Source organism: Urocampus carinirostris, chromosome 16 (assembly GCF_059441175.1).
Source record: "Urocampus carinirostris isolate Australia breed hairy pipefish chromosome 16, RoL_Ucar_1.0, whole genome shotgun sequence".
Taxonomy (NCBI): Eukaryota; Metazoa; Chordata; class Actinopteri; order Syngnathiformes; family Syngnathidae; genus Urocampus; species Urocampus carinirostris.
In genome coordinates, this window is record NC_142364.1 from 22,301,687 (window position 1) to 22,323,684 (window position 21,998).

The 21,998-nt window shown below is 36.4% G+C and overlaps 1 protein-coding gene across 1 annotated transcript in view; it reads left to right on the plus strand.

The window, feature by feature from the left end:
- The window catches only part of eng (endoglin), a 72,863-nt gene that overhangs the window by 46,673 nt on the left and 4,192 nt on the right, over positions 1–21,998 (plus strand). The window contains exons 5-12 of the mRNA XM_088319645.1: positions 4,026–4,203; positions 8,939–9,155; positions 9,236–9,338; positions 9,419–9,611; positions 11,790–11,938; positions 13,816–14,046; positions 14,166–14,232; positions 19,649–19,759. Of these exons, the coding sequence (XP_088175771.1) occupies positions 4,026–4,203; positions 8,939–9,155; positions 9,236–9,338; positions 9,419–9,611; positions 11,790–11,938; positions 13,816–14,046; positions 14,166–14,232; positions 19,649–19,759 (1,249 nt within the window). The remainder of the gene's footprint in view (positions 1–4,025; positions 4,204–8,938; positions 9,156–9,235; positions 9,339–9,418; positions 9,612–11,789; positions 11,939–13,815; positions 14,047–14,165; positions 14,233–19,648; positions 19,760–21,998) is intronic.

A 21,998-nucleotide genomic window follows, 5' to 3' on the forward strand; every position in this document is an offset into this window, starting at 1 on the left:
CCCTTAACGTTCCGAAGGCCTGCTGGTGGGCTGCCAGACTCTTGATAAACAAACACGCGTCTGTCACCAGTCATTGGAATAAGTCATGCCGCATCATTCGAAATCTTAAACTCTTGGGATTCAAGATTTTATGGTCACTTTAAAATACACTTATCACAGAAACATTACAAATAAAAAGGTGGTAGATCACTATAAAAGGGTCAAGGTGAACTGCTTCAGACTCAAGTAGTTATGAGCGATGTATTCTTTGAAAACTACGTTTACAAAAATGATTTCATTTTTTTTGTTTCACAAATTAACTGCATTACCGCCAAAAACAAACATTTTATAAATTTAAGTCATTGACTGCCAATCGACGGCTCTTGACTTTAAACATCCCACAGTGTGAGCTGCTGTGAATTACTTGATTTGTAATTGCAGCCATTATGAGGAAATATGATTTATAGGATTAAATATCTTCTTTCGATCCAATTTAATTAATCTAATTTATTCGTAATTGGATTTTAGTTGGAAATCTTTTTTTTTTTTAGCAAACTAATAAGTAGGCAGACGCATCAGCTTTCTTTTAGAGCCTACCTGAGCCCAATCATTTCCCACAGGTTTCCCTCGAGTCCTTGAAAGCAACACCAGTGTTTATTATCTCACACTCTAATCTTAAACTTGTATCCATGATTGGAGTTCCCCATTTTTATTTTTGGCTGATATCCCGTCTTGTGCACCATTTCCAGTGCATGCTCAAATAAGTGACTCTGCGAGAAGAGTACATCTGACCTCTGTGACTTACAGTGCCACAAAAGCCCCAAAGAGATCAAATCAGTACTTTGCTTCTTTTCAGGATTAAACGCTGAGTCGGTCATAATTCGTACTCTGCCTGTCCCAAAAACAAAGACAAGTCTGAGTCTGTAAGATAAAACACCATGCCAGAAGCTGTTTCTGTCATACGAAAAGGCCACCGTAGTTATTACTACAGGAAGGTTGTTAAAAATCTACAATTGTAAACCTCTGTCATGTATTTTTATCATAATAGTCTTATATTGAAAGTAAATGTCACTTAGTAGAAGTCTGTGAAATACTTGCAAGGTAACATATAAAGGAAACAACATAATGCTCAATAAAAATGTATTCAGATCGGAAAAAGAGCCTCAAAGTGCCAGAAAATATCGAACTGTAAAGAGATTTTTTTTCCATACTTAAATAATTTTGTTTAGATAAACTGTTAACTGAAAAATTCAAATGTATTCTTTTATTACTTGAAACAATGTTTTTTTCACCGTTTTTAATCAAATTGTAATGTGGATGAACAAAACTGCATTGTTCTTCAACTACTAATCTACTGAAAATTGTTGTTTATTTTCTTCTCTATTCCTCACTCTTACTCTCTTGTGCTCCCTATTTCTCTTGCTCTCACTCCCTCTCCTTTTCTCCTTTCTCTCTTGCTCGCCCTCCTTATCCCCTGTCTTTTTTCTGTCTCTCTTTTTCTCTATTAGAAGTTAATCAACTTATTGATCAGCAATTCAAATTTCATTGGTGATCGGCTCAATCTTTTAATTATGAAACAAAATGTTCACCAATATCTCTCATTACTCTACCAAGGACAGCCACAGTCTTCCTAAGATAAGCGGACAAAATTGATTTAGTTTTTTCTTGGAGGAAACAATTTAGTTGCCAATAAATCCACCATATTTAATGGGACAGAAAATTTCAAATCTCTGTCATTTCTATTTATCTCTCCTTTTACAACCTTTATCCATCTCCCCTTTTCCCTCTAGCGTATTGCTTTATTTTGCTATATGTTCATTTTATCAGGAATAAATATAGACAAACATATAAGCAAAACTTAAATAAAATATGCTCATGTAAAATACTAATATTTAAGATTATTAATGAACATTGTTGAGGATGACATACTGGAATAGGATTCAACAAATATGAATAAAAGCAAATTATGTAAGATTGAATTGAGATGTGCGTTTAAAATTAATATCCAAAGTGTTTTTTTTGCAGATTTGTTTGCATTCATATTAATCTACCCTGTCTCTGTAAGGTCAAGAAAGTTTAACGTTTTCCACATTCGGCCAAACGCGGAAACGAAAGTGTCTCATCCGTAGCTCGTATGTATATATTTATACCTTGTATGGAGTTAGATTCCAGCCGGCCACGGTGACGCACAATGCTAAAAAAGGCCCCATTTCCTGGCCCCAGTCAGGAAGCAAAGGAAAGACTTTGTCTCCAAAGGGGGTTTGTGCAACCGGGGCCCGCGGACGCTTAACCATAATAAACACTCCTTTTCCAACAGGAGAACAGACGTGAGGGCTGAGCTGGGCGGAGGCGAGGAATAAGTGAATGAGAGAACGAGAGACAGGGGGCAGACAAACATGTTTGATATGGAAAGGAGTCTGGGAATGCCGGAGGAAAATAGAAAATAGAAACAATGGTGACTCTTTGCTGCCTGGTCTTTGACTTGCAACTATGACCTCAGCATTCTTGCTATTGTATTTACAACCAAAACAAAAGAGGATTTTTTTTTTCCAACACACATTGAATGCTTTGACATGCATCCATGGAGATTACATTTATTTTATTGTTGTTGTTTTCACAATATTAATTATTGTAATAATCACTTTTATTGTTATTTTTTATAATTATTGATGTTATTATAGCTATTTAATATTATTGATTATTTTTTAGCAGTTTTTATTTTTATGGGGTTTTACCCTTCCAATTTTGATATAGGTCAGATATCAGCCTATGAAAAAGTATTGTATTTAATGTAATCAAAAATCCCAAATTCATCAAAAATATCAGTTACTCAAATACAAGAAGTCTGTCTACTTGATGTACTGACCATGGATAATCCGAAATATAGAGAAGCAGGACTAAAATTGATGTTGATAATGTAGGCAAGAATTGACTCTCGCAAATCGGATTGTTCAGATTTAAATGCTGTTACGCCTAATTTGAATTTGAGAAGCAGAGATTTAGCAACAAAAACAATTTAAACTGGTATTTTTTCCAGATAATTTCAACATCAGATGAGTCTCTGGGCTTTGTGATTTTTATTATTGAATCGATGTACCATATCCGCTCTAGGAGGCGCACCCCCCAAAATAGTCTTTTTGATATAGTGAATTAAAACTATGGTAGGGCTAGGGTTGCACCAAAAAAAAAAAAAGTACTGTGGATGTGATCAATCGGGATATATTACTGATCGCAATTGCATCACATTGGATACAATGGGAATCATACCTAGATCGCGGCCGGGAGCGTGCTTGATTCTATCCACTAGACCACTAAGGATACAGACGGCACATTAGATGGCATCGAGTTTTAGGTCATCATCACCACACTGTTTTTAGTCACAGAATTTTGTCGGACATTAAACCTCTTTGTGGTCCAGAAAAGGTTGGAGCCCTCTGATAATACAGTATTCTATCGTCGACTTGCAAAGTTCTGACAAAGAATGCAATATTTCAGAGTGATTTAAGAGAAAGTCAATGTGGGTAGTTATTCTGTCGTTACGAACTAAATGAAGAGAAAGGCACTGTGGTAAGTAAATCTGTCATCCTGAAAGATATTAATAAAGGAATGGCTGCACATATTGAAAACGTTTGTGACTAATAATCACTTTGTTTTTTTTTGTAGTTTTTCAAGTGTTGTCTGTATCCTTAGTAGTCTAATGGATAGGCTTAAGCGCTCTTCCCACAGTGATCCGGGATCGATTTCTGCTGCATCCAATATTATGCAACTGTGAACAATCACCCATGTCACTAGCGGCCTGGTGGTAACTCCTGTGCCACCATTATTATGCAATTGTGGTTTTTTTATCAATTATCGTCAGATCAATAACTGCACAAACATGATAACGCATTTCTATTTTTGTCTGGACGCGTGCCAAAGTGTAAGGCACACGTTGAAAATTCTGGCTAATTTGTGTTTTTGGGTGCACCCTATAGTCAATACTGTTATTGCCATTATTACCGCCTCATTAACGGATAAAATGTGTGCATTATATCTCAACCTTGCAGAAAAGTAACACATCTACACTAATCCTGCGCACCAACGAGCTTCACGGAAACCTACATGCTGTCGATTTACCTAGTGAGGACGAGGAGCTGGTGAGGTGGACCACCCACAAGTTTGGAGGAGTCACTTCCTTCACCACTGTGGAAAATCCTAAAATACTGTTCTTCAGGCCCACTGAAGGTAAGGATGCCATCGATGGTAGTACGTTTTTTTTTTGTTTTTTTTTCAATCCAGCAGGGTGAATCAAAAGCGAATAACTAGATTGCTCTCGCCTGTGTGAACACAATCATTTCCCCAACAAATCCCCCTTAAGGCGTACCGAGCCACAGAAGAGATCCGACATGGATCAAGGTGGATGCTAGTAAAGCTGGCGGCTGCTTTTCCATTCACTTCTATTTCTTTTCCCCTCCACTAATTTATTATTTATCTGCCGGGATCATCTTGCATGATTCCCCCACCTGGGCTCAGACACGGAGATAAATATGAGCATTTAATTAGGTGATTAATGCGACTATTATTTTTGTGGATATTACTTGCGGCAAATACGTTGTGTGTGGAAACCTCTTGGAGGAAGTGTTTATAACAAATTTATTTTCTCATAACCTGAGCAACTTTTAGGGGCCTCTCCCCTTTTAATCTGCACAGATTTTGACTCTAGTACTGTTTAAAGTGATTTTTAATTTCCACTGTAGTTAAGTTTTGTAAGTAAAATCAGTTTTTCCACAAATTGAGCGCAATTAATGATTCAAAAGTCTACAGAGAAACACCAGTGACCCACAATAGTGATTTTTTTGCTGCGCATATTTTGCTACAAGTTTTATTTATTTGCAACACACTTAAATAGTTACAAATCATTATTACTAGAAATTAAAAAAAAAATCCTACAAGTTATTTTTGCAGGCACAAACTATTCTACAGATTTCTCAATTTTGTTTTTATTAAAAGTATTTAAGTCATGTTTATTTGTATAGCCCTTAATCACAAAGTCTCAAAGGTCTGCACAGACCACAAATTATTGCAAACCACAGACTATTATTACACCATCCCCATGATCTAAAACGTACATGAGGGCAAGGAAGAACTCAAAAACCTCAACATGAGGAAAATGAAGAAACCTTGAGATGACATGAGGTAATCCCCCTTCCAGGATGACCAGCTGCAATGGATGTTGCAATAACAAATACACAGATATTGTCAACATAAAATATGTTATTCACGTGTTAACTGTACAAATATTGTTTTTACAGATTTTTTATAGATTGTTTATATTTTATTGACGTCTGTTACTCAGGTTAATGAAAAATCACATCATTATATAACCCAAAACTTCAGTGTGTTTTATCTTTATTAGAAATATAATTGGAATGGTCTCAATCGTAATTGATAACAAGGCAGTGAACATTGTTGACAAGATTAGACGTGGCACTCAAGCATGAACATGTAATAAAAAACTTAACAGAGAAATATAAAAGAATGTCTGGATAAATAAGCAAACATTTACAAGGTAGTGCTTGTAGACTGTAAAGATGTAGAACTTTTAATCGCGCAAATTTGCTTTGTTTTAAAAGTAACCTCCCTCTAATGAAAGGCAGGATGAGGTATATTTCTTCAATTCTAGCAGCTTTGTTGAAGATCATCATGTGCCCATTAAAATACAAGCTCAATAATGTTGACTTTTTTCTTGCCTATGCAGTGTGTTATTGATTTCTATTCCATAAGAATTTTGGAAATGCAAGCGGCAGGTAGAGGTTCTAATTTAACGACCGTGGCTGTTTGTTGTTTGCTGCTGTCTTGAATTCTGCAATAGGGTAGAAAATCCAATAGATCCCCCAGAGAGTGTGAAAGGGATTTAGAACCCGCACCACGCACGGTAACAACAGGAAAATACATAATAAGCAGCTGCTGGCATTGAAATTCTTGCTGCCTCCGTTCCTAGACAGTCTGACTGAATGTTTAAGGGGATGTGAGTGATTGTTGGAATCTTTGTAGTAGTGGACATTCTCACCTCCTCACAACCGAAGTCACTGTTAAAAGTTAAAGGCAGTCTTAGACAAGGTAGATTGCCTCGAAAGTTTGAACAACCAAATAATTCAATTTTTACAAGCCTCTCTTCAGATTTTTTCGTTTTATGTAATAGTCCTGTAGAACCACAATTCAAAAGCAAAGACATGGTAAGCACCTTACTTTTGTAGCACTCAAGGTGATTTATGCAACCAAAAGTACGACCTCTAAGAGTCTGAACAATTTAAGCCTATTGTAAAGCAAATAAATCAAAGTTGGATAAAATAATATGATTAAAAAAAATAGCTGATTGAAAGGAGTTACTGCAATTTGATTTTGGAAACAAGATTTTAGTCAAAGAAATGTTATTTTTAAATTGTTTTCAATTTGGATTCAAAAGTTTTCATCCTATAGTCTGACTTAATTACCACTGGCAATTTTGTCTCCTTTTATGCGGCATAACAACTAAAAGCTGCTTCACCATTCATTATCTGCACCGCTTATCTTTAGTAGGGTGGCGGGGGTGCCGGAGCCCACCCCAGCTATCTTCGAGCAGTGGGCAGAGGACACCCTGAACTGGTTGCCACCATTTTTGCTTTAAAACTTTGGCTCTACCTATTTACACAAATCCATCAAACATAGAGCTTAACTGAGGTTTTGTCTACTATTCATTGTTTTTTTTATTTTTTTTGTTTTTACTCATTTCGGGGCCCATGTTATTTTTGTGACCCTTTTAGTGTTTTTTTCTTTGACTGGATTTTTTTTGTGGGTTGAACCTAAGATCTCATGTAAACAAATTATGTGTATTGTTGATGCTTTATTATGAATATTTTTGCTAAATATTATTCAAAAACTGACATAAACATGAGAAAATGATGGAGAAAGATGTAAAATATTTAACAAAAAGATCTCTAGTTATATTTATTTCCACCGTCTGCAGCAGAATTTTCAACATTATGCCATTTGCCACCCGCCAAAATTTTTTTTATACCTTCATTTTTGTTTGTTATCTAAATTGCACCTCAATGGATTATTTAAGAGCCATATAATATGTATTCATATTTTAAATCTATCAATGCTAAAATCATTGCTGTAAATAATGGTATTTTTAATATCAACATGGATTTATGGAGATGTATTTTTTCACAAGATAGCTACAATATACTCCACTTGTTTAAGATAAAAACATAACTATCCCTCTGATAGTCACAGTATTTAGTTTGTTAGCGAGAATATAGAGAAATTAACGCAACAGTTTTATCCATGAGCAACCAACTATTATTAATTATTAACACACTATCATATCATTGAATTTGACATTGTTTTTACCAGTACTGTTTATCGCTTCACGTGTAATTTTCACACTACACCGCAAGAGGGCGATTTAGGTCTGTGTTGACTATTTCAACCTTGCCCTGTTGTGTTTGCTCTTTTTTTCTATCTGAAAGAAAAAAGTGGCTTATCGTCCCGAGTTGGAGGAGATGTTTATCCGTAAAAGTGTCACCAAGGATAAATATTTTATTGGATCTAGTGATTTGAAGTAAAGCTGATAGTTTGATAAGCATGTCCTTCATGCAATAGTGAATAACTCTTAATATGGGACGTTGTTGCTGACGTATTCGAGTGTGTCTACAATATGCACTTGCGTGTGACGTTAGTATAGTGCAGGGGTCAGGAACCTATGGCTCGCGAGCCATATATGGCTCTTTCTATGAGTATTTGTGGCTCAGTTACCAATTTGATTGCATGCAAAATTTCTCCATCTTGTTCATAACCGGAGCTGTCTATCCTATTCAGGTACACGTAAAGCCAAACCAAAGCTGAATACAAGGATAACACTTCGCAGTATATATAGGGCACGTTTTTCACTACAATTTACAGTCAAGGTGTCACACAAAAAAAAGGGGGAAAAAAACTCGTTTTGGCTGTACAACGCTAAAGAATCCTTTATTTAAAAGTTCACTATATAATCTGTGTTCAGTGTTTAGATACTTTATGATGAATCCACAGAACTGTAAATACGCCAAAACACCGGAAGAGAACTTAGTCATTTGATTGGGTGAGTGGGAGGGATGGGTGGAGCTATGCAAAAAGTACAAGCATTCCCTCCCATCTCTCGCCAAAGGTAAGCACATAAGGCTCCCTATTCTCAGAATGTTGTGACGTTTTTACAAAATAAATGCTTGCATCTGGTTTTGAAACCAATATGTATGAAAAAAAAGGTCAAAAGGAGTTTAACCGATCTTGAGTAATTGCAAGAAAGAGACAAGTTTAAAGTGGTCTGTTTGTTGAATTTGGGACAGGGGCTCTGGCATTATTCTCTTTTCATATTTTTTATCAAATCATCAAAAATAAATGTGCTGAAGACTAAGCTTTTGTCTGGGGCGCCGGTTTAGCAATTTAGTAAATTTGTCTCATAATATATGGTGTGGCTCTTTCCCAAAATAAAATTAATATTTTTTGCTTTTATGGCTCTTTGAGTCAAAAAGGTTCCCGACCCCTGGTATAGTGTGTTCTCTATTTTATTATTTTAAAGTGCATTTCAAGATGACATGTATGTTTTTGGTGCTTTTATGAATTACATTTCCCCCGAAATGTGATTTATACTCAAGGTGCAACTTATATGTTTTGATAATGCATTTTTTGGCTGGTGCGACTTATACTCCTGAGGGCTTTATAGTCCGGAAATATGGAAGCTATATCCGCCGGGTATCACACACAACACTGCTTGAGGTGTTTCTCATAAAATATGGCAATCAGACCAAATGAATAATACCCTTCTGCCTGTCAATCAAAAAGCAAGCATTATTATCTTCTTTTATATGGGATTACGGAGAGTACGAAGAAATGCATGTTTTATTCTGTTGAATTGTCTATAAGCACACATGAAATTCAAAACAAGGTACTTGTGCAGGAATAAAAGGCGGTTCTCGAGCCTGCGCGCTCCAAACCGAAGATCCTTCCGAGAAGCACTTCATGAAGATTGAAACCGGGCCCTTGACGTCTTCATTCAAGTCCTGTTCGCCACCGCCTGAACCAAAGAAACAGCAGCTGCGCGGTCCCGCTGCCAAAGACGAGGACGTCACGCCGGAGCTTCACATCATCAATATCCCAGAGGACGCCAACATTCGGTAGGCGACGAAATAATGGATTGTGTCGTGTCTCCTCAAGTTGAGATGGCGTCAATATTTCATTTTCATGGGTCTTTCAGCAACTTGTCTGTTCGTGTCGACACAAAGAAGTCCAGCGTGTTCTTGAGAGGTCCCCGGGGCACCACGTGGACCTTTCCCAACCCACAGCACACCAAGTTCTGTGTAGGTTCTTCCACCTTCCATTATTTACCTCGCCTATCCAGGTGTCATGACTAATTCACTGGCTCCTGCCCCCCCATCAGTCCAACAATGAGATTGTGCTGCCCGCCATAGCCCACAGAATTCAGCCCTTGTTTGAGCTGAGCACCGACCGGGCCGAGGACGTTCAGAAGAAGGCTCTGGATTATTTTAAAGCTGACTCCTTTACCAGCTACACAGAAATGAGGCCTGAGGGCTCAAAATTGTTGCTTGTGCTCGGTCGAGACAGCCCGGCAGGTAAGAATACCTGGGGTTCACTACAATATACCCCGGTTTCTAAATTTGCATTCTAATGTATGCGCACATCATGCAATTAAGTCAGGATTGTGCTCCTGTACAATCAAAATTGTATGCATCTACATGCAAGGGAGGAAACCTTGTATGAAACAACTCTAAAATTCAGCAATGGGGTTGTCAGTCACAAAATTTAAAAAGGATTATCGATAACTAGAATTTTTTTTTACCATATTTTCTGGACTAAAGTCACAGTTGTCTGCATTGTTTTGGTGTGTCTGCGACTTATACTCTGGTGATACTTTTCATTAGTTTTTAATACATTATTACCGGACATATGTTATTTTCACTTTAAACGGCAAGAGGGTGCTCTCGGCCTGTGTTGATCATTTCAATATTGCCGTATAGCCCCCCTTTCTTAGCAATCAGGACACGAATGCTCAAACAAATAAGGTGGCGTTTTGCCAAAGTAAGTATGCTGTTCAAAACAGATTTCTCCATGGTTTTTTTTTTTTTTTTTTTTAAACTTATAATATCCTGGTCTCTATTTTATGTTTTTTTCTAAATCACATTTCAAGATGATGCTTGTTTTTGGTGTCTGTTTTTAATCAAATAAATTTCCCTCCAAAGTACAACTTATACGCCGGGTTTAACTTATACATGTTTTTTCCTTCTTAATTACGCATATTTTGGCTGGTGTGACTCATAGTCCAGGAAATACAGTAACAAATATAAGATAATTTACATTTAAATTTCATTAATTCATTGAATTAAGAAAATAAATAAAAATGAAAATATTTTACAAATGTTATTCCTAAAAATTAAAGGGACAATGTTCAAATATGTTCAAAAAACCTTTGTTCAGTAAAAAAGAAATACATTGACTTAAATAAGTCAATTGGAAATCTGAATTTTTACATTTTTTGGGGGAGGCCTTCATTGGGGTGGACTTGGAGAGAAGGAGTCAAGTCAAGTCAAGTCACATTTATTTGTATAGCCCTTAATCACAAAATGCCTCAAAAGACTGCACAGGTTACAATAACACCATCCCCTGATCTTAAACCAACATGCTGGCAATGAACAACTCAAAACCTCCGCACGAGAGAAATCTACAAACCTAGAGAAGGGGCACCACAAGTGGTAATCCCCCTTCCAGGATGACTAAGGTGCAATAGATATAGCATTAGGTAAAAGTACACAAACATAGTGAACATCAGTAAAAGGAAACAATAGGTAATATGTTGAAATTTGTCCAGAAAGTAAATGACAGCAAAAAAAGGCTTAAGCCTGTAAAATAGTCCAAATAGTTCATGACAGCAATGACGCAGCTTCCCATCTCTGCCGGCTGGTTGATGCAGGCGTTGACATGCTTCAGCTCCAGATGTTGGTCCACTGACTTATCTCGAATCGTCCTTCGTCAGAACTGTTTCCAGAATGTGACGATATCCATGCAGAAACATATGTAGTCCAGCACCGCAGAGGTGTAACTGTCCAGTGTGACACGATCATTAGTGTCCTGTTCCCTTAAAGCATCCCAGTCTGTGTAGTGGAAACAGTCCTGTAGCATGGGATGACTGTGGCCATATTCTCACTGTCTTTGTTGTAATCCCAACATTCTTGAATTTTGGTATGTACCCGGTGTTGTACTTTCGGGTTGAGTGCCATCTTGTGGGAGGAGAGAGCAAGAGACACCCAGTTCATATTTTAAATTCGTCATTGATTTTTTCTTTTTCTGGGTGCGCCTTGATTAAAAGCTTTGCCTACTGACCGTGAGCGAGAGAGATTTGCAACGTCTAGGCGCCATGATATAAGGAGCGGGACACAAACCCTTGTCAGTGAGATGCAAAAAGAATGCAGTGCAGGTGTACGGTCACAATATGGTATGAAAGACGCTATGATATGAATTGGCCAATTTGCATCTGATATCTCAAGTCAAGAGATACTGGCCAATCAGCTTGAATCTTGGCTGCCCAAATCATTCCTCAGTGCGGGAAGCTTGCATTGTTTTTGTTTTTTTATAGTCTTTTTTTTTTCGCATAGTAGTCAACCAGGAAAGACTGAAGCGATAAGTAGCAAGGGGTGTCTGTACTGTGTCACCCCCAAGTTCTCGTTTCTACATGAAAGAAAAACTGGCAACATTTGATTTTATGCTTGTTTAACGCAGTCTGCTCTGTGCTTCAGCGACCGAAACGGTAACAAAGGCCGTGCTGTCAACCACGGCGGCGCCTCATCAGATGCCTCTGCTGATGCAGCTCTACACATTGCCTGATTATCGCTCGCCCCTGGACCCCAATACCAAGGTGCAGTGCGACAAGAAAATCTATGCCGAGGTAGGAATAACAACATGTACTGGACAGTCTGAATGAAGTTGTAGGTTTGCAAGCCCTGATTGACGTGATGCCACCCAGAGAAGTGCAGAATTCTGCCAAGCATCAATTGTCCTTGAATTGAGCCAGATTTCAGCAATGATTTAAATAAGAGTGGCAAATGTAGCTGTTTCCCGCTTTGTGGCTCCATGTCATTTGTTTCATGGTTAATGGATCTGGCGTTGCTAAAACACTGTATAGGCTAATCACGATCTGAAAAACTAAGCATTGTATTTTACACATTTTTCCAATGGTAGGTTCTAGTTTCCTAGAGTGTTCATTTAGAGACGACCAGTTCACAGCCCTAGAGACTTTGCATTGATGTATTTTATTTTGCACAATTTTTAAACATTTTGAAAGAGTTGTGAATGTTTGATTTCTCTTTCCAGAGGTCAATCACTTGTCTAATAATTGCGCTTAAAAATTGATCCTTGTTTTTTGGCTCTGATTTTAATTCAGTTTGTAAAATTGCAAAAAAATATGTTGGGAATTTCATTGGATAACCAATGTGTCAATCCACATTTGAATCGGTCACGACTGACGTTTTCTTAATACATAGGTTGTCACAGACCGTGAGAATAAAGCTTAAAATTGATCAAGCGTGGGGTCAATCAAAAGGTCAGAGGCTAACAGCTATATTTGAAGTCATCTGATGAGTCAGTTTATTTTTAAACGGAGGTTATGGAGCCATACAGACTGATTACGATTAAGGAATACTTTTTGGCGGATTTTTTTTTTCTGTCTGTATTATCCTGTGTTTTGTGTTAAATATTTATCATGGTTGGATTCACTGGACTTGAATGAATATAACCACACCATATATGCGGGGAATCATGTCATATGTATAGTTTTCCAGCACTTTTATGTGAGTTATCCTGTCCTTATAATTTTCGGGTATCTTGTTTCAGACTGACTGTGATGTTTATGTGAAATTATCATCATATGATCATCCCACATATAATTGGAAATTATATTTGGGATGACGTATTTCAGTGACTGGTGACATAGAGAAAACAGAATCTGACGGCCCGCCAGCTTAATAAATACACAATAAAACAACAAACGAACCCCCCAACAGCTTAGTCCTTAATAAGTCACTATAACTAAACAAGAAAACAATTGAAGAAGTTTTGGCTATTTAACCTACTGCTTAATGGAACAATGAAATCAGAAGCTTACTAAGTAGATATGTTAAACAACTTAAAGAAATGGCCAGCTAACTGATGATTAATTTAAAAATCTACTAACAAGCTATTGGTAAAATGAAAGATCTATGAAATAACAAGCTGAAAAACATACTTGACAGAATCTTACTACCATCCGACATAATAATATAAACAAGCTAAACCCATCCATTGAGCTAACTAACAACCCAAGCATATTAATTAACACTCACCTACTAAAATGACAAACAAACCAACCCCACAACAAGCTTAGTCCTTAATAAACTAAACAAGAAACTAAACAAATGGAAGAATAATTAACCTACTGCTTAACGAAACAATGGAATAACAAGCTTACTGAGCAAAGTTGAAACACAAATAAAAAATGTCCTCGAAATGACAAGCTCACTGACAATGAATTAACAAACCCACTACTAGTAAAATGACTCGCTGATTTTAACTGCGCTTTCACTTACAATTTCTACATTGCAGTAATGACACAAATATATGATCAAATGAACAGACCAGCAAAGGATCTTATTAAACAAAGTGATGAACTTGGCTAACCAACTTCTTGTTCTTGTCCGACACGTGTGGAAGGAATTCTGATTGATTAAACTCTGATAAGAGTTCTTCTGTTAAGTTTTAAACTGATCTGGTTGGTGCTTATTTCGACAGATTTCGGGGCACACGCTAGGCGATATTGTCCTGACTATCAAAGTGATGAGCTGCCTGGTGCGCTCCAAAGGTTCCTGCCCGGTGGTGCAGGAGCTTCGCTTCATACCGGAGCTCTGCTCCTCCAATTCGTGCCCCAACAGTACACGGCTGAGCTTCTCCTTGGATCAGCTTCAGGAGCTCAGCTCCACCACCTGGGATCTGGAATGTTCTGTCAAACTATGCTACAGCGAGGTAACCACTCCACTTTTGTAGTCGTGTCTATTGTGAGAAATGCACCTCTGATGTATCGGTGACGAATGATGGAGGACGCACAGCAACTCAATTAAGTGTTTGTCTTTTGCACTCACCAGAAATGTGGTGACGGAGGACGAGTGAAAAGGAACTTGGAGGTCACTCAGCCTTGTCAACAAACACTCAGTGAGTTCAGCTTAATCTCCAACATTTGTTTTACTCACTGCTCTTATTATACTTAATCAACCTTGACAGTTATAGCATTCTGTAGACTTGTGGGAGAGACCTGCGGAATTGTGCAATACTGCCTTTCTCTCGTCATTTTTCTATGAAAACATTTTTATTTGATCTCTTCTCGTTTCCATTCCTCAAACATTATCATGTTTTTATTTTGTAGTACATGTGTAATATTTTGTGCTTCTTAGTGATTAAAAAAAAAAGACATTTAAGAATAAACAATATTGAAAAAACACATGAACGATCTTAGAAATGTGAGTTTTCTTTTTCCTTTAATAACTCGTAGGTTGAGAAATTGGCATTATTTTATATAACATGAGCCTTACTTAGAGAGAGCTGACATAATAGTCTGTTATGCTGCTCGAAGTACTCAAAAATGAAGAACCTCACGGGAGGTTGAGCAAAAAAATGCCAAGAAAAATGGTGCATTTTGGTGACACTGAGTCTCTGTAGTTTGTGTTCATCCTTATATTTTTGGTTGCACCATGAAATAGAGCTAGTGGTCAAATAATACACACTGCCCTTTTAAATGTTTTTTCTCTTGGTAAACCATAGTTTACAATAAGACCACTTTGTAGAAAGCTTAAATGGTACTTCAGGTATAACTAATATTCTTATCATTTTCATGATTACCATTATCTATATCATTATAACTTTTTACTATTGGTATCATATCATTACTATTATTAGCATCATTATCCTCATTATATCAGCCTTATGAGCATCATTATCATTGTTTTATCTTTGTTTGTATCCTTTTCATATTTTTATTATAATAATTTACTTTCATCATCCATATTTATACTATTTGTATGAAATCATTTAAAAATATTTTATACTTAAAACTGATATTTCTTTAGGTAAATTTCAATCAATTTCTAATTTTAGATTTCTATTTGTCTATATATTTTTTTAATATTTGTATGTTCGATTTTCTTTAGTTTTATGTTAAAAACTAGCCTTAGTTTGGTTTTAGGTCTTGTTTTTTCGTAAATGAATATGTCTTCTCCATTGATTCTCTATTTTAAAAACATGTAATTACCCTATTTTCCGCCCGATAATGTGCACAGGATTTGAAGGCACACCTTCCAAGAAACATTATTCATATATTTTTTTATATACAAGTATTTTTTGTTGTAGTTTTCATAAATAAGGTGCACTGGACTATAAGCATAGAATTAAAACTGAAAGTGTGTGCAGGCGCTCATCATAGCTTTAAACCTTCCCATATGAAATAACTAAAAACTAATTGGTCTGCTACCATCCTCCCAAAAGCATCAAATTTAACCCCAAAAAACTAGAAAACATTTATCTGATCACGTAAAGAACATGAAAACATAAAACCTTCTCCCATTATTTTATACGATTTTTTAATAATTTTTTTTATGCCATATAACAATTTTTATATGAGGAAATTTAGATCTCTAATCCATATTGTCTCGGTCACTGATAGCGGGTGATAATATCATCGTAGATTGCTAATAGTTTGGCTGTATTCTATGTTGTCTGTTTTGCTGTGAGTAAATAGATGCCGCGTTGTGTTTGGAGGGTTGTTAATGCTTCATAAGGAGGATTTGCAGTTGTAAGGGGAGCAATTGGCAGAGGTTGACAGGAATGAGATCGAGAGACTGTTGATGATACTTTAGCACTTACAGTCCACTTAAAATAAAGGTTAATGTAACTTTGAATGAACATACACGCAAAAAATACAGCACATTTTCTTTACATTTAATTTTGTTTTTGCCTGTAGTACTTTGCATGTGCAAACAGGACAAGCTAATGCCGGTAGCGTTCTCGAGCAATCTTGAATGGTAGCCTTTGGGACTGCTCGTGAACTTGATTTACCTTCGTATAGCTGGCAATATTTTGTTTGCAAATGAAACTGGTATACTGAAATTCTTGTGTTTAGAGATGCTCCACAGTACTTATATTGCAGAAAGAATAACCGAACACTGGTGGAATATGTTTTCTCGGTAACTCACAGATGAAAGGGTTGTTGACATATGTTTTTCTCCCTAAATGGTCAGTGGTGGCCTCTCTCTGTGTCCTCAGGACTGCCGGCTGCAGTTCAGCTAGCTATTGTTTCTTTGAGTGCGCGCAGGCGGTTGTCATAGCAGTGAACTCAGGATGCCGCCTCGCAAGTGGGTGCGGAATGGAGAGGGTGGGCTGGAGCAAGGAAGGCTGGAGGGGGGATCTCGTCCTCAAGGAAGGACTGCAACCTGACCTCGCAGCCACAATCGCAAGTAACGGCCCTCTGGGGATGTGGCCCGGAGCCCTTTGTGGCCCTTTGTGTTTTCTACAGGGGGGTTTGACCGCGCCGCTACCCAAACACGGGCGCTGGGCCTCTGGCTATTGTCGACCCATCGGACGGCCATTACTCAAGCACGCAAAAACACTTGACTCATTCCAGCGGTAGAATCACGCGAGGAAATGCCGGGTGATTAAATGAAGGAAAACCTGTAGTTTTTTTCTTTCCTTACATCATAGACCAGAATGGCTTTAGTATTATTTTGTATTTTGCATTATAAACAGGGTGCTTAAATTCCTTGACTTTGCTCGAATATAATGTTGCCTTTTCAATGACTGAAGAGAGCTTGAATTTTGGCTGAAGTGCTTCTAAATGCTTGAAATTGTTGCATTGTTTCTCAACAGGTCTACTTAAAATGAGTCCGGCGCTGTTTTCTGGTGGCTTCGCGCTGCCATTTCATCTTCCCTTGTGGTATTGTCCTATTAAACCTCAGAGCCCCCTACGGGTTGCGCCCAAGAGGACAATTGATGCTATACCTAAACAGGGCACAATGCAATGTAGATAAGTGCAATGATTACAAATCAATTATGCAAAAACATATTGATTCATGTAATAACAATACAATTCATAGGATTTCCAGAGAATTTGTAATGAGTGTTTGAAAGTTAGTGTGTGTACTGCCGTAGAAGTTCTGCGCTTCTCTTTTCTTTCCATTTAGCCACAAATAATGAACATGTTAACCACAAGAGGGCACTTAAAGACCGCTCGATATGTTTCTCAAAGGCATAACAGTTCCCTCATGCAGTATCACTTAAAGATATCTGTATTACCAAATATATTAGGTATACAAGGCGCACTTTCAAATTTCTGGCCAATTTTGGGCCTTAAGGGGTTTATAGTCTGGAAATACGGTAATCTTTTTAAGCAGCCGTTAGTCAAACATATTTGTATTTTTAAATGGTATGGGCGCTTTTACCAGTATGAATAGCCACCGTGAGGTCTGGTACCAGACAGTTATCAGGGCTTTCTCATCGTAACTGTACTGTATTTTTTAATGCATTTCTACTAAAAATCTTTCAAAACACAACTACTTTTTTCAAATTAACAAAGTAAAAATAAGTGTTTGCAAATGTTCTGAATTTATGTTTTTCCTACCCTTCAAAAAAGAAAAATCCTTGTAGGTAAACAAAAATGTGTACTTTTTCTTTGAACTCCCAAAACAAGAAGATTATTGTTTCTACTTTTTTTCTGAATGTTTTTCGTAGTTGTTTTTGTCAAGCTGAATTTCACCCCATAAACCCAAAAAAAACGTGTTTACTTTTCACTTAAATCTAAATAGTTTTTCTGAAAAGGTTTTGCAGTAACTGGCCTAAGCATCTAAACCCCCATCCTCCCAGTGAAAAACAAAGACATTGCATGACCGTGTTGGTCTTCTCTTTGGTCATCATTTTCCACGTATTCCCGTTTCCTGCTCCTGTTTGTGCAGCTCTGCCACCAAAGAGCAACAACTGACAGAGCGACCAATTCCCAGACCACTGATGTCAATCGTGGTCCAATTTGCTTCCATTTTTTTCCTGTGGAGTCTCTCTGGATGCAGTCACGGCAATTGTCCACATGTAGGCACTGTTGGAGATCGTGCACTGTTTTGGGGTGATTCTTCTGCTAACATCGTAGGGACTGCAAAAAAAGCCATTGAAGTCATATTTATCCTCATTTCTAACTCCAAACAGACAATCAAATATATAAAACATAATCTTCTGACCTGGAAAGAATCCCACCCCATGTTTTCTCATCCAACTTACGGGTCGATCCTCTTCCCAGGCCAGTTTGAGGCTATCACATGAAGTCTTTATTTTTCAGAGGCACATCTTTTTCGGTTTGTGATGTATTTTAGGTAAATAGAAATAAAAAACAGTTGTATTGTCATGATGACCAGGTTATTTTCACCAAATATGAAAATTTTGTAATACTCATTTCAAGCCACTAGCCAGTCAAGGAAAAATATTTTTAAATAGTAGTCTATCAATCTCTATAATATATTTTATATATTTCTAGTAAAGAAATGTACACTTAAAACAAGGAAAACAGACTTACAGGTATTTTTTACTTATTTTATTTTTGTAAAATGTAGAATTTGTATACTGAAGATAGGCAAAACGGTCTTACCTTACATATTTTAATGTTTTGTTCATTATCTCAAAGCCAGCATTTGTGATCCAACTTTTCCATTATTTGCTTAATAAAATGTTGCTAATTTGTAAGTATTAGTCATTATTTATTTGTTAAAAATGATTTACGTACACGTGCAAATATCTTTAGCACACTTAAAATAAATACAATCCTTTGGCAATGGGTTAAGAAGTTGTTTTTACTATGCAAATAGCAAAATCATTAACCAATTAGCAAAAATCTATCATACTTTAAGTATATTTATCTTACTAGAATTTATTATGTTTATGTTTTGTAAGACATGACAATTTTTCCTTAAAATAAGCAAAAATTTTCCCTTCTTGCAGGTCGTAGATCTTTTGACTTATTTTATGTATCCCTTTGTAAAGTTGGTGACAATTTGTTTCTTGAATGATTGTAAAACAAGATTAACTATCATAAAATAAGAACAGTCTTTTTTTTTTGATAAAAACTAAAGGACAAAATATTACGTTTTTGGGTAAAAAAAGAATCCTTTTTAGATTTTCCATTAAGGTAGATAGATCAAATTTTGTGGGTCTTTGAATATTAAGAAAATATCTCCAAATGACAAAGCAGACAGTGAACATTTCGCTGAAGCTAGTATTAATGGTAATTTAATGCACTTTTAAGTACAATACATCTCAAAGACAGCCTGAATATGCATTGCTTTCTCACTAATTCAGTCTAACTTGTCTATTTTGGTTGTGCAAATCCATCCGGCTGCATTGAAGCTGCTGGAATTAAACTGGCGTTGGCAGCTTGGCATGATGTCTGCCATATTTTGCCTCCAGGGTGTTCACCACGATTGTCAACATGGTCGACTGCTGTGGGCACTCACTGAGGCCAAGATGCTCGGAAAAAGTTCAGTGCTGTCATTGAAGTTGAAAGTTTCCTCATGTCTTATGTTTTATTATTTGTGTGTTTCAGATACACCCTGCTTTGATTTCGGGCTCCCCGCCATCCTGGGCATCGCCTTTGGAGGCTTTGTGATCGGAGTCTTCCTAATAGGAGCGCTGTGGTTTATCAAAATTAAAACTGGTAGGTTACCATTTAATCAGTTGCCACTCATGAGATGCCTCAGGACTTTTTGTTTGATTGGATTGAATTGTTAGCTTGTGTTTTATGAAACAAAATTGTGGATAAGCAGAGTAGGCCAGGGGTCTTCAATATTTTTCAAGCTGAGAGCTACTTTTTGTCACTAATTAGCGGAAACGGAACTGAGTTTAATATGCATTTGTAAAATAAGTCATGTTTATTTGTATAGCCCATAATCACAAAAAGTCTCAAAGGGCTTTATAGTCTACTTTTACACCATCAATTTATATAAAACCTACATGAAGGCAAGGAAAAACAGAAGAATAAACAGCACACGGACATCATCATCATCCTGAAATATAGGTAATAACTGAATGTCCTGTTGACAGCTTTCTGAGATCAACACATTCACAAGCTATAGAATATAAGCGTGTTTTAAGCCTAGATTTATACACTTCCACTTAGGTTGCAGATCGAACAACAGAGGCCAGAGCAACACACAGCACCAGGGCACAAATGGAGAATGCTCTTGAACCTGCTGATTTCTTCTTGGCTCTTGGGATCCCTTGTATACCAACTTATCTTGTTATTATTATTCCGTTGTATTTTTGTTAGCTGGTTATTTATTGGAAGTGAGGTTAACTAGACATTTTACTATAAAATCATAATGACCCAGCACCTGTGAGCTAGTTTCAGAACATGTCTGGTGGCACCTTAGCTGTCCCTAAGGTGCCCGAGGACACCATGTTGGAGAGCCCTGGAGTAGGGATTTATGAAAAAATTAGTTTGAATTGGAACGGTTTGTTTGGTATGTATGCATCAAATTGAAGCCATTTTGAAAGGCACAGAATGTAATTGAAGTGATATCTTAGATGGGATTGTAACTATTTTGGCCATATACTATACAATAAAAACGAAGTACTGTAAATATTTAATGTCCTTACAAAACGGAATAGAAAACTGAATCAAAGCAAATGGAATAATTCATTTTTTTTAGCAAACCGTCCCACAGTGATTTTACATCATGTCGGATACAATATTACGTCTCGTTTTGTAGAGATATTTAAACCACTGAAATAAACAGTTCCCGATTATTAGATGTTGCCCTTTTATTCAATTTACAGTGTTATATGTGTTATCTTCACTACCAGAAAAGTCATTTTTTTATTTCAGAGGGAGCAAAGACTAAAAACATCTGTTGAATACCCAAAATTAAAACTTCTTTACGTTAATCTGTAGAAAAATTGCTGTTTTTCAAAAATTGTGTTACAAAAAGTTTTGGGGAGCATTTATATTTTGAAATATGAAACCGATTGAAGATCATCTACAACAATGTTAATAGTTAATATGATAATAATCTTTATATCATTATTAATACAAAAATCATACTAACTATATTTTGTATTCAGAAATATAATTTTGTATCTGTTTAAAAAAAGACACAAAAACTGAATCTGACCAATAGTAGCAACATGTTAATTTGAAGTGTAGCCTTTTCGCATCCAACCAAAAAAAAAGTCTGTTTACTACCAGAAGAGTTGTACTTTAAAAATGAGAAATATTCAAGTCATTTTCTGCCCAAAAATTGGTGCTTTTTTCCAAAAATGTATTTACCAAAAAGTTCTTGCGAGGGTTTATATTTTAAAATACAAAACCCATTGTAGATTGACAAAATCACCAATGTGCTAATGATTAAAATATAATATTAATCGTCTTTATTATTTTTCTTATTAATAATTAAAAACAAATCATAGAAGTTGTATTTTATAATTAAAAAAATAACATTTTGTGTCTAATTTAACCCTCACGTCACCCTCTTTAAGACCCCTCTTTTTACTTTTTCGTACAGTTTAGACGGAAATGAGAATTTAAAAAAAACATTTCGTTTTTTCCACTGTTGGGATCATTCTTGGAAAAATCATAACATTTTAAAATATAATATGGTTTAGGAGATTTTTGGGGGTTTTGAACAACAGTGTATAATTCATTTTACGGAAAAATATTTTTTAAAAGTCCATTACAAAATTAATATAATAGAAATAATTTCTTGATTTTTTTTTTTGTCATTCTCTCAAAAATCATTCTCCTTTCGAAATGAGTCATAGGATTTCCCCTTTTATTCAGATGCCATAGTGATCCTTAAAGGTTTTCAAATGCCTAGCAAACAGTAGCTCAGTAAACTTTTTAACACAATTTTAGCATTCTGCTACAGTAATAACCAGGTTACGTACGGATGATTGAA